At 34.7% G+C, this 18,195-nt stretch overlaps 1 protein-coding gene across 1 annotated transcript in view; it reads right to left on the minus strand.

The window, feature by feature from the left end:
* LRPPRC (leucine rich pentatricopeptide repeat containing) overlaps positions 1-18,195 on the minus strand; it is a 111,663-nt gene that overhangs the window by 47,441 nt on the left and 46,027 nt on the right. The window contains exons 15-23 of the mRNA XM_042932148.1: positions 14,705-14,732; positions 12,622-12,679; positions 11,427-11,533; positions 11,126-11,203; positions 10,744-10,788; positions 10,283-10,396; positions 9,114-9,244; positions 8,321-8,406; positions 6,694-6,901 (exon numbers count right to left, since the gene is read on the minus strand). Of these exons, the coding sequence (XP_042788082.1) occupies positions 6,694-6,901; positions 8,321-8,406; positions 9,114-9,244; positions 10,283-10,396; positions 10,744-10,788; positions 11,126-11,203; positions 11,427-11,533; positions 12,622-12,679; positions 14,705-14,732 (855 nt within the window). The remainder of the gene's footprint in view (positions 1-6,693; positions 6,902-8,320; positions 8,407-9,113; positions 9,245-10,282; positions 10,397-10,743; positions 10,789-11,125; positions 11,204-11,426; positions 11,534-12,621; positions 12,680-14,704; positions 14,733-18,195) is intronic.

The following is an 18,195-nucleotide window of genomic DNA, read 5'->3' on the forward strand; positions in this document are numbered from 1 at the left end:
AAAAATTAAAAAATATGAAAAAGTATCTAAAATCAACACAAATAATTGTATACTCACAGGACTTTTGAATTTCAATCCCACTTGGTTGGTAAGTACTACATGCAGCTTTGGCTGTAGCCATGTGATAAATTTCCAGAAGTGGTGATGAAAGGCAGATTATCACAATGGCTGAACTCAAGGATCTATGGGTTCCCTCCCAGTTCTAATTCTCTAATGTGAGGTTCTGTGAATTTGAGCTTATTAGATTCATCAACTCAAATGTTTCACACCACCAGAGAAAATCATCACATGAAAGTACGACTTTTATTAGACAAGATGAAATCAGTAAGAACAGCAAAACATAAAAAGGAAAAAGTGGAACTGCTTTATACCCAAGATGTGGGACAGCACTTTATCAGTGTGCTTCGAGGTTCCGTGACCTCAAATGATTCCATGATCTCCTTTGCACACTTTAAACCCTAGAATGGATTTAAAACCCTACTCTAAAATAACAATAATGCTTTGAAGAAATCTTGTTGATAACATTAATTCTGGATCCAAAGCTTTTGATTCTATGCTTACTTCAGCATATATTCATAACTCTGAAAGTTTTATGTACAATTGAATCACAAATTTTTAAAAGCCCATTCCTGATAAAAATTTAGCCACCGCTGTCACAAACCTCAAATCATGCTAAAAGAAAACCAACTCTATAACATATTGGTATCTCTAAAAATAGGGGGGGGTGGCCCCTAGGTGGCTCAGTCTGTTAAGGTTCCATCTGTGGCTCAGGTCATGATCTCAGAGTTCATGGCTTCAAGCCCCACATCAGCTTACATGCTGCGAGCGTGAAGCCTGCTTGGGACTGTCTCTGTCTCTCCCTGTCCCTCTCCCACTGAGGCTTTCTCCCTCAAATTAAATAAACTTGAAAAAAAAAAACAGAAAAAAGAAAAAAAAAAACCGTAACTAAGACTTTTTTTCAATGACTAGACCCTCCCCCCCAAATATTTCAATGAAGTACATAAAACAATTTTCATGAATGAAACTATATATGACAATAAGCAATCACTTAAAAACTTTTTTTCATTGATGCAAACATAAGGTTTATCAAATTCTGTGAGTCTACGAAATGAGGCAGAAGAGAGGAAAGGAATATTCTAAATTCTCAATTTTAAGAACAAGTATCTAAGATAGGTTGAGTCCAGTAAGTAATTTGAACACTTAAAAGAGAGTTCTGAGGCTTCAGTTGGTTAAGCCTCCGACTTTGGCTCAGGTCATGATCTCACGGTTCGGGAGTTTGAGCACCGTGTCAGGCTCTGCCCTGACAGCGCAGAGCCTGAAGCCTATTTTGGATTGTGTGTCTCCCTCTCTCTCTCCGCCCCTCCCCTGCTCACGTGCTGTCCCTCTCTCAAAAATAAACATTAAAAAAAATTAAAGAAAAAATAAAAGAGAGTTTTATTTATCAACGTGAATGGACTCGGCCCATATTAAAATTCACTCTAGAATCTCTAATTCACTTTTTAAGGGAACATGACTGAACATAAAACTACTACAAACTGTAATTTTCCATTATTACTTGGAGGAATATCCAAAATGGCAAGCTTGAAGCTCAGATAGCAAATCTGTTGCCACCTTTTGTTTCGGTCATTATTATGAAATTAAAGTATGTTATAATGTCACTGATGGAAAAACAAACACTGGACATACATCCATATGAGGCATCCACTGAACACAAAAATACCTTCTCAAAGATACTAGGAAACAAAGCACTCGTAAGTCAAATTCCTCGCTCTACATAACTGTAAAAACCACAAATGCATCTCACAGAATCTCATGTTGTTAGAACTAGTGACAACGATCTATTCACCTATCAGTAGCCTCAAACTTAATCTCCTTACTTATCGTAAATAACTTTCCAATCCAGAGAGTATACTTGATTTAAACAACAAAAAAGGGACAAATATTGATTTTTAATTGGAATAAGGTGCTTCGACATTATGCATAAGGTGTTTGTGAGGTGGTAATTTACCTAAAGGGCATACTGCCTGAAAAGCTCTCAAAATCGGAAATCACTAGAGAAAACGGGAGTCTGAGGGATAAAAAAGTTTAAAACAAGAAAAAAAAAAACCAATTCACTCTAAGAACAAACTATTCTATAAATCTTAAGCAGTTGTTCAGTGTGGAAAGAAATCAATTCAAGAGAAACCATCGTCCTCATAAAAATTATTCTGTAAGGAGAACCAGCCTTTGAAAGAGCTAAATGTTTTTTTTCTGTTCATCATCTATAAATGAGGAATCTTCAAGTAGACTGGTGTTGCAATTACAACTAATCCTCCCCAAAAAATTAACTGTGTTGAAGGCTTTGTAATTTCCCTAGGTACAATTTAGCTGTCACTTACTTTAAAATTTACTCAAACATGCGTTCGGAACAGCACTAACTTCACATGTCAAGAGCTTTCCAGCCAATTGAGTCTAAACTGGAAGTCGGTGTTAAACAACTGAATGATTAGACAAGATAGCTCATTTCCCTGCTCTTTTGTTCAGAATAAAATGCCACATTTACATTATCAGGCTCAACAGGATTTTCTGACAGAGGGAGAAAAAACCCTACTGAACACTGTCCGTACTAAGCACATGAAGCCTGTCATTTACCAATCATCCTTCAAAAAGCAATAGCCATGAATGTAACTTAATTACGACCCAATGATCCTTGACGAAAAATCATCTTATCACTGTCCTGTCCCCCTAGGGCAAATGAACCACTTTTGTCCTTTGGCACTGATGATGCTAAATTCTTAATTGCAATAATGGAGTAAAAGAGCCAAACCTCCTTAATTTCCTTTCAGCACATAAAGAGTTTTACTCTAGAAGGCAAGCATTCCCATAAATAATAAAAGTATCTAGTACAAATGAAGATGCTAAAATTGAAGGGGAGCAAATATGACAGAATAACCAGCATTTTAAAAAATATATTTCCCATTTACATAACATTCTAAAGTGCTACAATGAGTTTTAAAACTTTTATTATTATAGGTTCATCTTACAGAAATTGTGACCTTTATGAAGAACTCAAGATTAACTTAGCAAGAGTTCTGGGATGATTAAATATACAAAGTCCATGATTCACTTAAATGAAATGCATGTGGACATATACAGATTATAGCACAAATCAGCACAGAAAAGTCCTTAATGGAAAGCAGAAATTAAAGCTTCTTTGATCATTTGCACTAAATAATCCAGTTAAACAGCTTCAGATAGTTTTTCCACATGCGATGAAACCAAAATGGATAAGCTGTAAGACACGTGAATCTGAAACTACATCATACAAATTTTTATGCTTTTAAACCTAATGGCCCAGATTTTATTAATTTCATTTCCTTTACCATGGCATAAAGACAAATCAAAAGCTCTTTTAACCTATTTTAAAGCATTTCTTTCTTCCTTATGGAGGGCCCAGATCATCTTCCAGAATCAGGCATGATTTCAATGAAAAGAAAAAAAATTTTAAGTAGTTACCTAAAATAAAGTAGCATTCATTTGGCCTACAGGTAGACACGTGGCTTATAAAATAATCCTAATGTAAATGAAATACCTGAAAGTTTTGTTCAACTCGGCTTATTTTTCCATTCAATACAAGTATTATAATTTTGATAATACAAAAACAGATTAGTTAACCAACTTCTTTACAATTTTCCAAAAGTGTTATTATTACTTTGTATTTCTCTTTGCAAATAAATGAAAACAAAGTGTATTGTTTTCCACACCCATAAACTTTTTATACACTTTCCAAGTAACAAACTGACACAGGATTACTTTCTCCTGTGTTTTATCTAATGCTGGAAAAGTCAGCATTATCTTTCAAAATCAAGATATTACGGAATCCGAAACATCATCTTTCTAAAAAACCCAATCTCACAGATTTGTTCCAGAATCACAGTATCTAAGTGATAGTCTCTTTAGAGTCTTTGCAGTGGCATTCCAAAATGATGCTTGTCTTTGAATGAAAAGATGAAGAGTCTATATGATGTTCTGAAACGTGTTTCATAATTTTATCTCAAGTCTGAATAAATAAGGCTCATTCTCTAGATGAGCTCACACCTGCTGAGGTCAATTACATGATATTATTGAAGATTAAACATATTTAATCAAATCAAATACATGTGGACTTTTTAGCAGGCTAGTGTAGTTAATCCCTGTACTGCTCTCGTCATGATTCTGAATTAATTAGTTATGTTCCACCAGTTACGGAAAACACAACAGAAAAAAAGTTTCAAAGACAATTTTTTCCTCCAACTTATCCCAGACTAGAAGTGCAACTACTGTTTTCTGCAATTCTATAAAAAGGAAATTTCCTTTGTCTTCTCTTTATTACTCTCATGACTTATCTAAAACAGTCAACAAAACCTTTTTATTAAGATAAACTGAAAGATTCTGTCATGGAGACTGCCTCTGCAGAGATACCAAAAAAAAAAAAAAAAAAAAAAAAGACTAGGCAAATCAAAATAGTGGGTAATAATTTCTCTATGTATCTGAAAGTAGTAAGAAATCAAAAAGCAAAGATACTAATTTAGATTTCTCTAGCCCAATTAAGAGAGACAGCCCAATTTTCCTGAGATCTACAAATCTCTGACTGTCCTCTATAATCAGAAGCACAGAGCATGCTCTAGGTTAACATGTAGATTCCATGTTATTTCATTTTCCTGTGGATAAGCTCTCCTTGGTTCATGAGCCCCATCTGCAGACCTCTTTCAGAAAACTTTCATGTCTTCTCTGTATTCAAAGTATTTCTATTTGTAAGATACTATTCTTTTTTTTTTTTTTTTTTTTTTTTAATTTTTTTTTTTAACATTTATTTATTTTTGAGACAGAGAGAGACAGAGCATGAACGGGGGAGGGTCAGAGAGAGAGGGAGACACAGAATCTGAAACGGGCTCCAGGCTCTGAGCAGTCAGCACAGAGCCCGATGCGGGGCTCGAACTCACATACCGCGAGATCGTGACCTGAGCCGAAGTCGGACACTTAACCAACTGAGCCACCCAGGCGCCCCTGTAAGATACTATTCTACCATGGCCTCGTTTTCATTGTTAATTATTTTATTTTTGCCCAGTAGTGGAGGAGGGCCTAATTCTTCTGGGCACTGGGCCCATTTCTTTCAAATCCCTAAGCAGAGCTTCACATGCAATTTGCAGAGATGGGTCTCTCAAACAATCAAAAAAATTCTAGTAGGAAGCATATTAATTATAGGATTTCGATATAAAGTTGGCTGTGAACATGAGAACTCAGTAACACAGTAATTGTTTGAATCGCTATTTCTTTAAAAGGATGTAATGCTGAGATTGTAGAGGTTAAGATGTGGCCAATCATCTAACTTGATAAGCTTTTTTTTGATTGGATGACAAATTGTTTCATCAAACATATATATGTATGTATGTATCTGTGTGTGTATAAATATATATATATCTACATTTCCTAACATGGAGCCAAGATGATTTTTATTCCCCATTTTGAATTCAATACTAGGGGCACCTGACTGGCTTCAGTGGGAAAGCATGTGCTTCCTGATCCTGGGGTCATGAGTTCGAGCCCCACGCTGAGTGTAGAGATTAAATAAATAAAACTTAAAAAAAAAATTCAACAATAAACCATTCATTATATTCAATTAATTATACCCTCTAATTAATAAAGGAAAACTACCAGAAATTTGGGAAGAATATGAGAACGATTAAGATGTATCTTTTATTTTTCCTGGCATTGATAGGGCAGTATCTATACTAAAATCAGAAAAATCCCTACACTTATCTTGATGAGCACTGACTAACATATCACTGAATTGTTATTCACTGTATTGTACACCTGAAACTAATATAACTCTATGTTAACTACAGTGGAATTAAAATAAAATCAGAAAATCAGAAAATCCCAATCACAAAACAGGCAAATTAAAAACTGCATTAAACCATGAAAAAGATGATAAAGAGGAAAGATGTAAGAAATTTTTTTTAAAAAGGCAAAAAAAGGGAAAACAAATGCAAAAGGAAAAGAAGATATAATAAAGGGTGCATAGTGGTCTTACTAAAATGTTTTACTCACTGCAAGAGAGCAGGGTTGATTTTTATGATTTGTATTGCAAATAATACCTTAAATTGGGCATATTAAAGCATATCAGTTGCTATCAAATGTAAAAATTTTCAAACTAAGTAAACCTCACCCTATCAACAAAATTCATCTTCCTCCTCCAACGCACAGAGACATCCTCTACAGCATTTATCAAAGCTAGTAAACCTGTAATGGCACATACTATTAAAATCAATTACAACATGGAGAAAAGGAGCACCAAAGAGATGCTGCTACATTACTACTCGAATAACAATCAGGATGCAGAATCAAAAGCCCCAGAGAATCCTTCCTTCTTATATTAATAATTAACACCTCTAAGGCTCATAACTGGGAAAAATTAGATTCAATTTCATGTGATATCATCACATGCCCCACAAAAAAAATCAGCGCAGACCAATCCATTGAGAAGTAAGCCATAGGGCCACAGAGCTGCTGGTCATTTTAAACGTCATCTAGCCCATAAAAGTCCTCTTATTTGTGGTAAATAACCTCCAAGGCTTCCATAGCACCACAGAGTATTTACAAAGTGTAATTCCCAAATGATTAGCCTCATTATTTGAAAACCAAGATTTAAAATTCATAATTCACTTAACTTACTTTTCCAGATACAGAGTGACCAGTGGGGAACTTAAGGCAGTGGATGGTTTCGCTAACCCCAGAGTCATGATGGCTTTGTGCAACTGTTGTACTGTTTCAGTTTCACCTCTTAAAGCTGCGCCATTCAGGATGTGGAAAAAGGACAAGACTGTTGCATCTTTGATAAGAACATCCTTCTCTTTCATCTCCTTTAGAATGTTAATAGCATCTACAATGAAGTAACACAAAAGACCCTTAGGTAATTTCATGTAGGGAAAACAAACTGCTATTAAAACAGCATTTCAAGCCCAGCAGGAATGTAAATTCTAGTGTATAATGCCGATTTCAAGTTAATTACTACTTGCATTTCTAAACGAGACTACAATTATAAATCCACAATAGCATGGTTTTATCATTTCCCTGCAACTTTGACTACAAATTATAGATAGGGACTGTGTGCCCACTCTGCACCACATAACCCTGTACGGTCTGCCCTATAGCTGTAAGATCCTCCTAAATGGAGGCTTTTATCGTTCAAAGCTAACATCTGCTAAATCACATCATTGTTTCTTCAGCAGATGGCTTGTCAGGAGGCCAGATAATAAAGATGTGTTTACACTGTATATACAGCCAGACTAATGGTCTGATACCGATAGGGCCTGTTTGCTATGTCGATACTAATTAGCCAAGCAGAGCCAATGAAAGCTTTCCAAAAGACTGCATGTTAATACATTAGATTCATTAAGCTTCATTAGGAAGGCAGAAACAAACATTTTAGGATATGGAATAAGTGCGTTTTTATAATGTTGTTCTTAATTATTGCCCAGACAAAATGTTTTGACCGTTTTACAAAAAGTGATTTTTAAAAAGCAGGCTAATGCTTATAAAGAGTTTTCTGTATTAGAAGGACGTCCCAAGAAAAAATTCAACGTTCAGATCAAGTATTTCCTCCTTACATTTTTCACTGTAAAAATTTTCTTTAAATATCTTCTCTAGAAATAAAAAGGAGAGGAAGGCTAAAAAGGAAGTTTCAAAATCAAGCCCAATGAGAAATTTAAGAAACAAGCAAACAGTAAGAATATATGATCAAGTGTAAGTAATTAGGCTTAGTATTATCTCAACAGTGAGAAAATTACAGCATGCATCTCAGTTGTAAAATCAGCAAGGTTTTCCCTGCAAACTTCTAAATGAAAACTTATTAAGGTATATGCATTTTTTGTTAATGTTATTAAAAGTTAAGACAAAGACTACAACAGAAATCATATTCTTAAATAAAGGGTATGTTTATAGGTTTTACGTTCAGCCTTCAGATGTTCTTAAGCAAAAACAAAGCCATTAGTGCAGGCATATAAGCAAATTGTGCCATAAGTCATGATCTTCAAACTCAATCCAAACAGCAATGCTAATAAAAACTAGCTGTAGAAATGCAAAAAGCACTGAGCTGTGCAAATGTAAATGACAAGCTTGCCAATCCATTAAAACTAATGGCCTACACTGTCCACGCAGCTCTGGATGGATTCACATGCAAATTTGTATGCAAAGTGTTCAAGCACTTTGCAGGACATGATATACCATTAATATCAATTCACATGTTATTCCAGTGGCAAGATACTTGCATCACCTATTTCCTTTATGCGCCGAGGCTTACCTTGGAGCTTGCCATGTTTTCCCAATACTTTTACAAGGCCTACATACTTGCTGGTGTCAAGGACAGCAGATGGATTTAAACGGTCACTAAAAATTAAAGGCACATTTATGTTATGTTAAAAGTTGACTGTGAAAAGAACTGCAATATCCATGTTATCACTTTTCAAAAACTCATCAGTTGTTCTGAACTGTTATTAGCGTAGGCCTCTACATTTCTGTGAAGGTTTACTTTTGAAGCCATATTCAAATTCACATGTAATTATACTCAAAGTGACAAAAGGGTAAAAACCTAACACTACATGTTTATTGCATCACACCATCTGCAAATGTTACAAACGAAGGAACTCTTTGCTTCGTGGCACTTTACGTGATTCTAACTTTGTGATAAACATTGAAATACTCAAAGACATTATTTTTAATTAAAAAATCTATCAGGATGGGAAACCAAAGATACCTGAGAAATGGACAGAATGTTGTTCACACTACAGAACAGAAAGGGGAATGTTAAGCCTTATAATCACCCCTGTTGTGATATGCAGTTGTAAAATAATCAATTGGGAAAAATCCTTGGCTTTCAGGCACAGGATGTCTTATCATACTTAAACAAAGACTCTTTGCTGAAAACAAGCTGCAATTAATCAAAGGGAGTCATTTTATGAAATTTCAAAAAACACTGACAAAAAAGATTTTTTAAAAATTACATTCTATAAGAGGAATATTCAATTTACATGATCCATGAAGGACTGACTATCCGCATAAATGCTGATGATTTGTTCCAGTGCCAGGGTACTCACAATTCTTGTTTCAGGTTCAATGCATCTTCTGCATTATCATGTCGACAGCACAAATTTATTAAAGCTGCATAGCCACCAACAACCATGTCCGATTCATATTTTGCTTTCAATTCAAGAGCTTTTTGCATGTTCTAAAATAAAGGACAGAAGTAAAAAAGAAAGAAGGAAGATGGTATAAAATGATATAAAAGTAAAAATGTAAAATCTCTAAGCTTAACACTCGGAGTGTAGAAAAAGTTAATAGCACTTTAAAAACAAATGGATCCGGTGTTAATAATTTCACCTTTCTCCTTGGGGTGTTTTTATTCACCTTTCAAAAGCAGCCAAGATACATATGTAGGGTTTAAAAGATTTGTTACATGTAACGCAACATGAGCTGCTACGCCAAATCTGATGTTTTAGCTTTGTAGGTACTGTAGGTACTGTACTGTAAAAAAGATGTCCAAATTAAATGTGTACCAAGTCAGCTCCTACTCACAGTCCAATGTCCACACAGAGAAATATGTATCATCGCAAAGCTCCTCACAGTCTACTTTAATATCCAAGTGAAGCAATATTTTACAATTCAACAGTACCATGTTATAATCTTAAACTCAGTTATGCTTTTTTCCCCTAAAAACACAGGCATACAACCAAATCATATTGAACTAGAAACTGAAAAAGTCTAGTGATATACCACAAATTGCAGACACACACTAAAACGAACACAAAGTACAGCTGGACGCCTGCTGAAAAAATGCAAGAGACCCTTTATCTCAGAAAGAGCTTTTTTCCAGCAGGAAAATGGAATTTCAATCCCTGCATTAACAACCTAGTAATATTTGACTTGCAAATGACTACTGCATGTATCAGTTGCTTGACAATCTAGATATAAGAGACCGGAGCCATGGCTTGAAAGGACATTTGGCATGTATGATAAACCTATCACGGCTGTTACTATCATTCACTTTGCAGATTATCGTAAACAAACTACAGCAACCCGAAAACATGCCATTCAAGGTGTAGCTGAAATTAGTTAACCTTTCATTTAATTGCACTCTTCACACATGATGTATAATAATCAATTGTGAAAATCATAAATATTATATTTGGCTTTCTTACTTTTATCTATAAGAATTTTTTTTTTTTTTACCTTAATAGCATATTTGAAATACTTAAACAAATATTACCTCTTCTGAACAAAGTACTAGTATGAGTTGTTTTAGGACATCTCCTATAGGTTGATTTTCAGCTTTTAGTTTTTCAAGCGTAGACTCCAAAACAGATGATGTAAGCTGCGTAGTCTACAGGAAGGGAAAAAGAAAAATTTACTACAAAAAGAAAATGTACCCCTTGTCATTCTTCCCTTTAAACTGACCTTTCCTAGATGTCAAAAGTGCTATCAAGGATATTAATCTGGGGAGCCGGATGTGGATGGACTCCAAGGGTTTTTGAAGTTCCTGAGATACATATGCGAATTTCTTAGATATGCTGATTTTTCTAAGATAGGGAATAGCTGTTACTAACTTCTTAGATATGTACTGATGACAAAAATGTTAGGAATCACTGGTTTTATAAGGACACAATCTAGAATTCTCATTAAATGTGGTGGTTATATAGCATCTAGAATCTACTCAAAAAACCTACTTACTTTTCGAGAGTCTATCTTCTCTCTGTCAACCAACATATTAACATCCTAAAATTGAGATTTAAATTAGAATTAAAAAACATATGGAAAAGTATATCAGCAAATGTCAAAAGCAGATTTTAGGAGTTTCAGCTCATTTTACTATTTTTTCATATTTTCAATCTTCCAGAAATTCTATTCATACTTCATTAACCATTGTAATTAATCTTTTAAACACATTCTTTGAGATATATAAGCAATATTTACCAACCATCAATGAAAAAAACCTTATTTCCATGGTTGCCACGTAAACTTTTTTTGTCCAAAAGCATCACACTTAAGTCAAATTTTAACATGCTTTTATATATAAATCAAGCATTTTGAAAAAGTTTACTATTTCACACACCTTAATCAATTCAGGAACGTGGTAGCTATCCAGTAGATTACGAATGCCTCTGTAGATATTTTCAGGAATTTTTACATTCTGTGCAAAGGGAAAGGAGGAAGAAAAAAAAAAAAAAACATCCTGAGTTTTAGACAACCAAACTGAAATTTGTCTAACAGAAATTATCTCAGACATAATTTAAGTCTCCAACTCGTGTATGTCATTGAGAAGTGGTCTGGTTGTACTTAAAAGCAGCAATTTCAAATCTAATAGATACATGTCAGACAGGACAGGCATTATATAGCAAAAAATGAAATGGTACCATCTCCTTCAGCTGATGGAAGTATTGTCTCAAACGCTCCTCCTTGGCCTGTACCTCTGAGTCACTCATGCTGTCAATCAAGTTATAAAGAAAATAGCCAACAGCTTCTGTGGAAAAAAACAAGAGAAAGCATTCCACTAAAATTACTGAGACTGTCATGTTATCAAGATTAATTTATAAGAAATCATTTTGGTGTGAGATGTCACCCTGATGAGAGGCTCTGAAATGGCAACAATGATCACTGAGGCATAGAGATTATGTGGTTTGGGAGCACATATCTAACTGGTGAGTGAAAGGAATATTAATTATTTTCAGACCGAGTGACAGCTTTTCAGTACTGAATCTTACTTCAATCTATTTTTTTCCACCACTCTGTGACAGAAGTGGTCCTGCCCAAGGCCTTACCCCTTTCCTGTCCAAATCACGAGTAGGAAGAATAAATAAATGCCTTGTACACATTTCGGTACTAATTTTTTTTTTTGTGGACAATATTTGGGGAACACGTAAAATTAGAAATGGCTGCTAAATGTTGAGTACAGAAAGTTAAATAATTTTAATAAGCAGATACAGTAATCCTGTGGAGAGCTGCCTATTAGCCAATGAAAAACCAAGATTAACAAAGATGTTTTGTAACAACAGTAATTTTCCTATGCGTTCAAGCATAAAATGTAGAGGGCCATATGTTAATACCTAGAATAGAAAATCTGAACTTTCAAGAAGGGTACCTTCTTAAAGAAAACCATATATTCTAGGCTTCATTAGGTGGAAAACAAAAACCATTAAATGTCAAAATAAGGCATTTTGGATAATAAATTGTATTTACGTAGGAATAAATCTAAAGATCTCTTTTACTATCTTACAAATTTAAAATTAACTATACCTCCAAAACATTAAAATAACAAACACTAAGAATACTGGTTTGTAAGCCTATTTTGGTAGGTGCTATAAGAGGCATTTCTTCAATATCTAAGAAGGAAAAAGCCTCCAACCCTGTCTTTAAAAAAATTATAATGATAAAACCAAACACCTCATAGATCTCAAAATGTTGTAGTTATCAATATAAAGATTTATAACCAAATGTTTTCAAATTTCACTTTCAAAAAGAAAATGTTTACTGCTGTAATCCTTCTAGCCCATCATTACACAGAAGAATGGATTTGTGGATAAGTTACAATCATCGAAATTGAAACGCTACCCGTTGGTCCTGGAGGCTCCTGGCAATAACGTCCATCCTTGTACAACAGTTCTGTTATCTGGTAAGACAGAAAATGCGTGCATTGCAGCAAGAGAAGCAAACAAGAACAAATACAATCTGAAATTGAATTCTTGAAATAATAAAACCTCTCCCCAGTAAGGTATTATTCTATATCACAGTTATTCAACACTACCCCACCTGCCAAGGAGATTGTTTCGTTTTTAAATAATAGGTCTTTAAAAACAAAAACAAAACAAATCCATGTCGAAGAAAAACTACAGTGTTTCATGAAATGTCACTAAACCGATTTGTTTATATATTGTTTTAAATAAATTGTTAGAAACAGGACAGAGCTTATAGGAATTACCAACCAATATTATTTCTCATCATGTTGTTTTGGTCTTGTTGACACTGGGCCAGTTTCCACCTTTAAATGAAGTATTACAGAAGTAATAAAGTAACAATATCCTGGACTCGTAAATAGCTTAATTTTTTTTAGTTTTGTTTTTTTTTTCCAATGACATTTTCCCAGTCATTTCAATGGCATTAAAACCAAAGGGGTCAAGAGCTCTAATGTGCTTGTTCTCAAGGATTCTTAGCAGAGGAATGCACAAATACTCAAAGACATACACACCACTAATTCTTCGACATTAATTCTGCAAGCCAATTTTAACAAAAGAAATCCAAATATGTATTTCATCATGAAAATGATTACAAAACCTATAGTACTGACTTGTGACTTTTGGACACAGTGTTTGACTATGTATCCTTGGGCTGAAGATAGTAAGAAGGGAGTTAAGAATTCTAAACTACTTTATGGGTATTCTACGACTGAATTTATTTGCTCTTAAAATACTGCCTGGCACATATTACAAGTGTTGACAACTCAAAATGCAGTTACTTCTACTACTATTTATTTGCTAATATAGAAAATTAGGCAAAATTGGCCACATCCCACTTTATTCCACCATGTAAATCATGCTGCAGTTAATGGCAATTCAAAGGATAGGTAGACCTCTACTTAAGGTAGACAGTACTTAAAAACAAAGTAAAATGAAACAGTTCTTACCTACAAACTATTTTTCACTAACACAGACATGTACAGAAGATAGACAATATAATCCTACTAGAAGTTGTAATTTATAGCCATCCAATAGATATAAGATAGCCACATTTAATACTAAATTTTGAACGAAAACACATTTCATGAATAAACCAATAAAAAAATCTTTCTAGTCAAAAAATCATTTCTAAATACAGATATCCCAAGCATAAGTTATAACTGACTGTATAGTTTGGCAGTATAAGTAATACTTAAAACAGAATTAAAGGAAATTTAGATTAAAAAAAATTTTTTTTAATGTTTATTTATTTTTGAGAGAGAGAGAGAGAGAGAGAGAGAGAGAGACAGAGCGTGAGTGGGGGAGGAGCAGAGAGAGAGGGAGACACAGAATCCGAGGCAGGCTCTAGGCTCTGAGCTGTCAGCACAGAGACCAATGCGGGGCTCGAACTCACAAATTGTGAGATCATAACCTGAGCCGAAGTCAGACGCTCTAGCAACTGAGCCACCCAGGCACCCCTATGGAAATTTAGATTTTAAAAAATATACAAATTGGAAATTCCTGTTAATGATGTATGTTCTGATTTTATTTAGCGACAAATGTTTCCTGCAATTCAGCATAAGGGTAACGGTACTTCTTGCATAAAAGCAATTAACTTTTTAAAAAACTAGCAATTTAAAATTGATCTATACATCATTCATATACAGAGACACACAAATGTCCATATGTATATATAATTTAAAAACTAATTATTAAATTTTATGCCAAATGTCACTGCAATAATGTTAACAGCTGTCCTTTGGAAAAGATAAAAACCTTATGAAGAATTTAGGACGAAGTCAAGGATCACTACAATCATCAATTTCAGGCTCTAGGAAGACAGTTTGAAAACTACCGATTTCAAGACTCTAAAATTCATTAATTTATAATAATATATCATAAATGTATGAAGCTACTATAACTTTTGCTCTTAAAAGCATTTTAGAAATCACCTTATGAATTGCATTATTAGGAGTACTTACCTTGCTCCAAAGATTTATATCCATAGACCTGCAGAGGGCAGCAAAGGATTAAAAATAAATCCAGAGGCTTAAAAAACATTGTAAGTCACAACACACTGGCAACTATTATATGCAATGCAGATAAAAGCCATAAAAAAAATAAGTAAATAAATTTTTCCAAAGTTAAGTTGAATTTTTGGGATAATCTGGAAAGGCTGACTCTTTGAACTCAATCAAAATAATGATTAATTTAAACAAGATTCATTAAGAATCATCCCTAAATCTTTGCGTCCAAGTTTGAAAGAGCAGGATATATATATGCATACTCTCGAAGCATCTGCCCTCAGACTGTTTATTACTTGTCTTAGTAAAGATAGAAACCATATAATGGAGAAATTGAACAACATCTTCACTAGGTGATCAAAATTAGACTAATGGACATTGCTGATGGACAATGTGTGATTTTTAGATTTAACTCCCTGAGGGCAGAATATCACTCCAGTGGTATTCCTCCAGGCAGGAATGTAAAACCTAAAGTTAATCATGGGGAACCATAGTAAGGAATATTCTATAAAATAACTGGCTTGTATTCCCCCAAAATGTTAATGTCGTAAAAGACAAAAGCTGAAGAAACATTCTGGATTAGAGAAAATTAAAGAAAAAGGACAACATCCATCCATGAAGGAGCTTCTGGAAGAGAGGGGGGGAAATACATACATACATACATACATACATACATACATACATACATAAATCTATCTATCTATCTAGAATAAAAAGAGCCATATTAGATAAAAGTATTCCATCAATGTTAAATTTTCTGAATTTGTAAACTGTGCTGTGGTTGTGTAACAATATCCTTGTTGTGTAGCGGGGCCCCTGGTTGGTTCAGTCAGTAAAGCATGTAACCCTTCTAAGTTCAAGCTCCTTGTAGGGTATACAGATTACTTAAAAATAAAACCTTAAAAAAAAAAAAAAAAAAAAAAAAAAAAGAATATCCTTATTCTGTAGAATAACCCCCCCGAAATCATAAATTTTATTATGTATATGTGTGTACATTGATTGATACATGTACACATGCATACACACAATAAGCATGGGTGTATATTGATTGATAGAATGAATGAATAATAATAATGTAGAAAAATAATGTCGAAAAATGCTAAAAGTTAGTAAACGGGGCATATAAGAGTTCTTTGTACCATCCTTCCAATTTTCTATACATCTGAAATTACTCCAAAGAAAGCAAAAAGAATGTCTCACCCAAATTTCTCCTATTTAAATGAAAAGCCATTTATGAAACAGGATAACCAGTGAACCAGTGTAACCAGTCTTACACTATTTTCAAGCTTCATAAATTTAATGTCTACAAGTTCTGTACGTTTACTTTAAATATATCATCTACTTTAAAAAGACTATGTGTTTTAATGGTAATTTTATTTTTTTAACGTTTGTTTATTTTGGGAAGAGAAAACATGAGTGGGATAGCAGCAGAAACCCAGGCTCCACACTGTCAGCACAGAGACTGACATGGGGCGCAAACCCACTAACCGTGAGATCATGACCCAAGCCAAACTCAGGAATCGGGACACTCAACCGCCCAAGCCACCAAGGCACCCCTTAATGGTAATTTTATAATGCAAATATAATTTACTAAAACTTACAGACTATATTTACTATATACATATTTACATGGTAAAATACCCACAAAATCTACAAGCCTTTTTAAATCTATACCTTTTTAAACTTGATGTTGGGCAGCTGTGAGTGGGCTGAATTTTGGTATATGGAGCTAACAAGGCACTTATTTTTTATTCTAAAAACATATTCAGAATGGGGGCGCCAGGGTGGCTCAGTCGGTAGAGCATGCCACTCTTGATCTCAGGGTTGTAAGTCTGAGCCTCATGCTGGGTGCAGATAGATATTATTTAAAAATAAAATCTTAATCCCTCTCAAAATAACACCAGGATTCTTCACAGAACTAAAACAAATAATCCTAAAATTTGTATGGAACCAGAAGAGACCCTGATAGCCAAAGCAATCTTGAAAAAGAAAACCAAAGCAGGAAGGCATCACAATCCTGGACTTCAAGCTATACTACAAAGCTGTAATCATCAAGATAGTATGGTACTGGCACAAGAACAGACACTCAGGTCAATGGAACAGAAAAGAGAACCCAGAAATGGACCCACCAACGTATGGCCAACTAATCTTTGACAAAGCAGGAAAGAATATCCAATGGAATAAAGACAGTCTCTTCAGCAAATGGTGCTGGGAGAACTGGACAGCAACATGCAGAAGAATGAACCTGGACCACTTTCTTACACCATGCACAAAAATACACTCAAAATGGATGAAAGACCTAAATATAAGACAGGAAGCCACAAAATCCTCAAGGAGAAAGCAGGCAAAAACCTTTTCGATCTTGGCCACAGACACTTCTTATTCAACAGGTCTCTACAGGCAAGGGAAACAAAAGCAAAAACGAACTACTGGGACCTCATCAAAATAAAAAGCTTCTGCACAGTAAAGGAAACAATCAGCAAAACTAAAAGGCAACTGACAGAATGGGAGAAGATATTTGCAAACGACATATCACATAAAGGATTAGTATCCAAAATCTATAAAGAACTCCTCAAACTCTATACCCAGAAAACAAATAATCCAGTGAAGAAATGGCCAAAAGACATGAATAGACACTTCTCCAAAGAAGACATCCAGATGGCCAACCGACACATGAAAACATGCTCAACATCACTCATTATCAGGGAATTACAAATCAAAACCACAATGAGATACCACCTTACACCTGTCAGAATGGCTAACATTAACAACTCAGGCAACAACAGATGTTGGCGAGGATGCAGAGAAAGAGGATCTCTTTTGCACTGTTGGTGGGAATGCAAGCTGGTGCAGCCACTCTGGAAAACAGTGTGGAGGTTCCTCAAAAAGTTAAAAATAGAACTACCCTAAGACCAAGCAATTGCACTACTAGGCATTTATCCAAGGGATACAGGTGTGCTGTTTCCAAGGGATACATGCACCCCCATGTTTATAGCAGCACTATCAACAATAGCCAAAGTACAGAAAGAGCCCAAATGTCCATCGATGGATGAATGGATAAAGAAGATGTGGTATATATATACAATGGAGTATTACTCGGCAATCAAAAAGAATGAAATCTCACCATTTGCAACTACGTGGATGGAACTGGAGGGTATTATGCTAAGTGAAATTAGTCAGAGAAAGACAAATATCATATGACTTCACTCATATGAGGACTTTAAGAGACAAAACAGATGAACATAAGGGAAGCAAAAATAATATAAAAACAGGGAGGGGGACAAAACAGAAGAGACTCTTAAATATGGAGAACAAACAGAGGGTTACTGGAGGGGTTGTGGGAAGAGTGATGGGCTAAATGGGTAAGGGCATTAAGGAATCTACTCCTGAAATCATTGTTGCACTATATGCTAACTAATTTGGATGTAAATTAAAAAAAATAAAATTAA

The sequence above is a fragment of the Panthera leo genome, chromosome A3 (genome assembly GCF_018350215.1).
Source record: "Panthera leo isolate Ple1 chromosome A3, P.leo_Ple1_pat1.1, whole genome shotgun sequence".
In the NCBI taxonomy this organism is placed as follows: Eukaryota; Metazoa; Chordata; class Mammalia; order Carnivora; family Felidae; genus Panthera; species Panthera leo.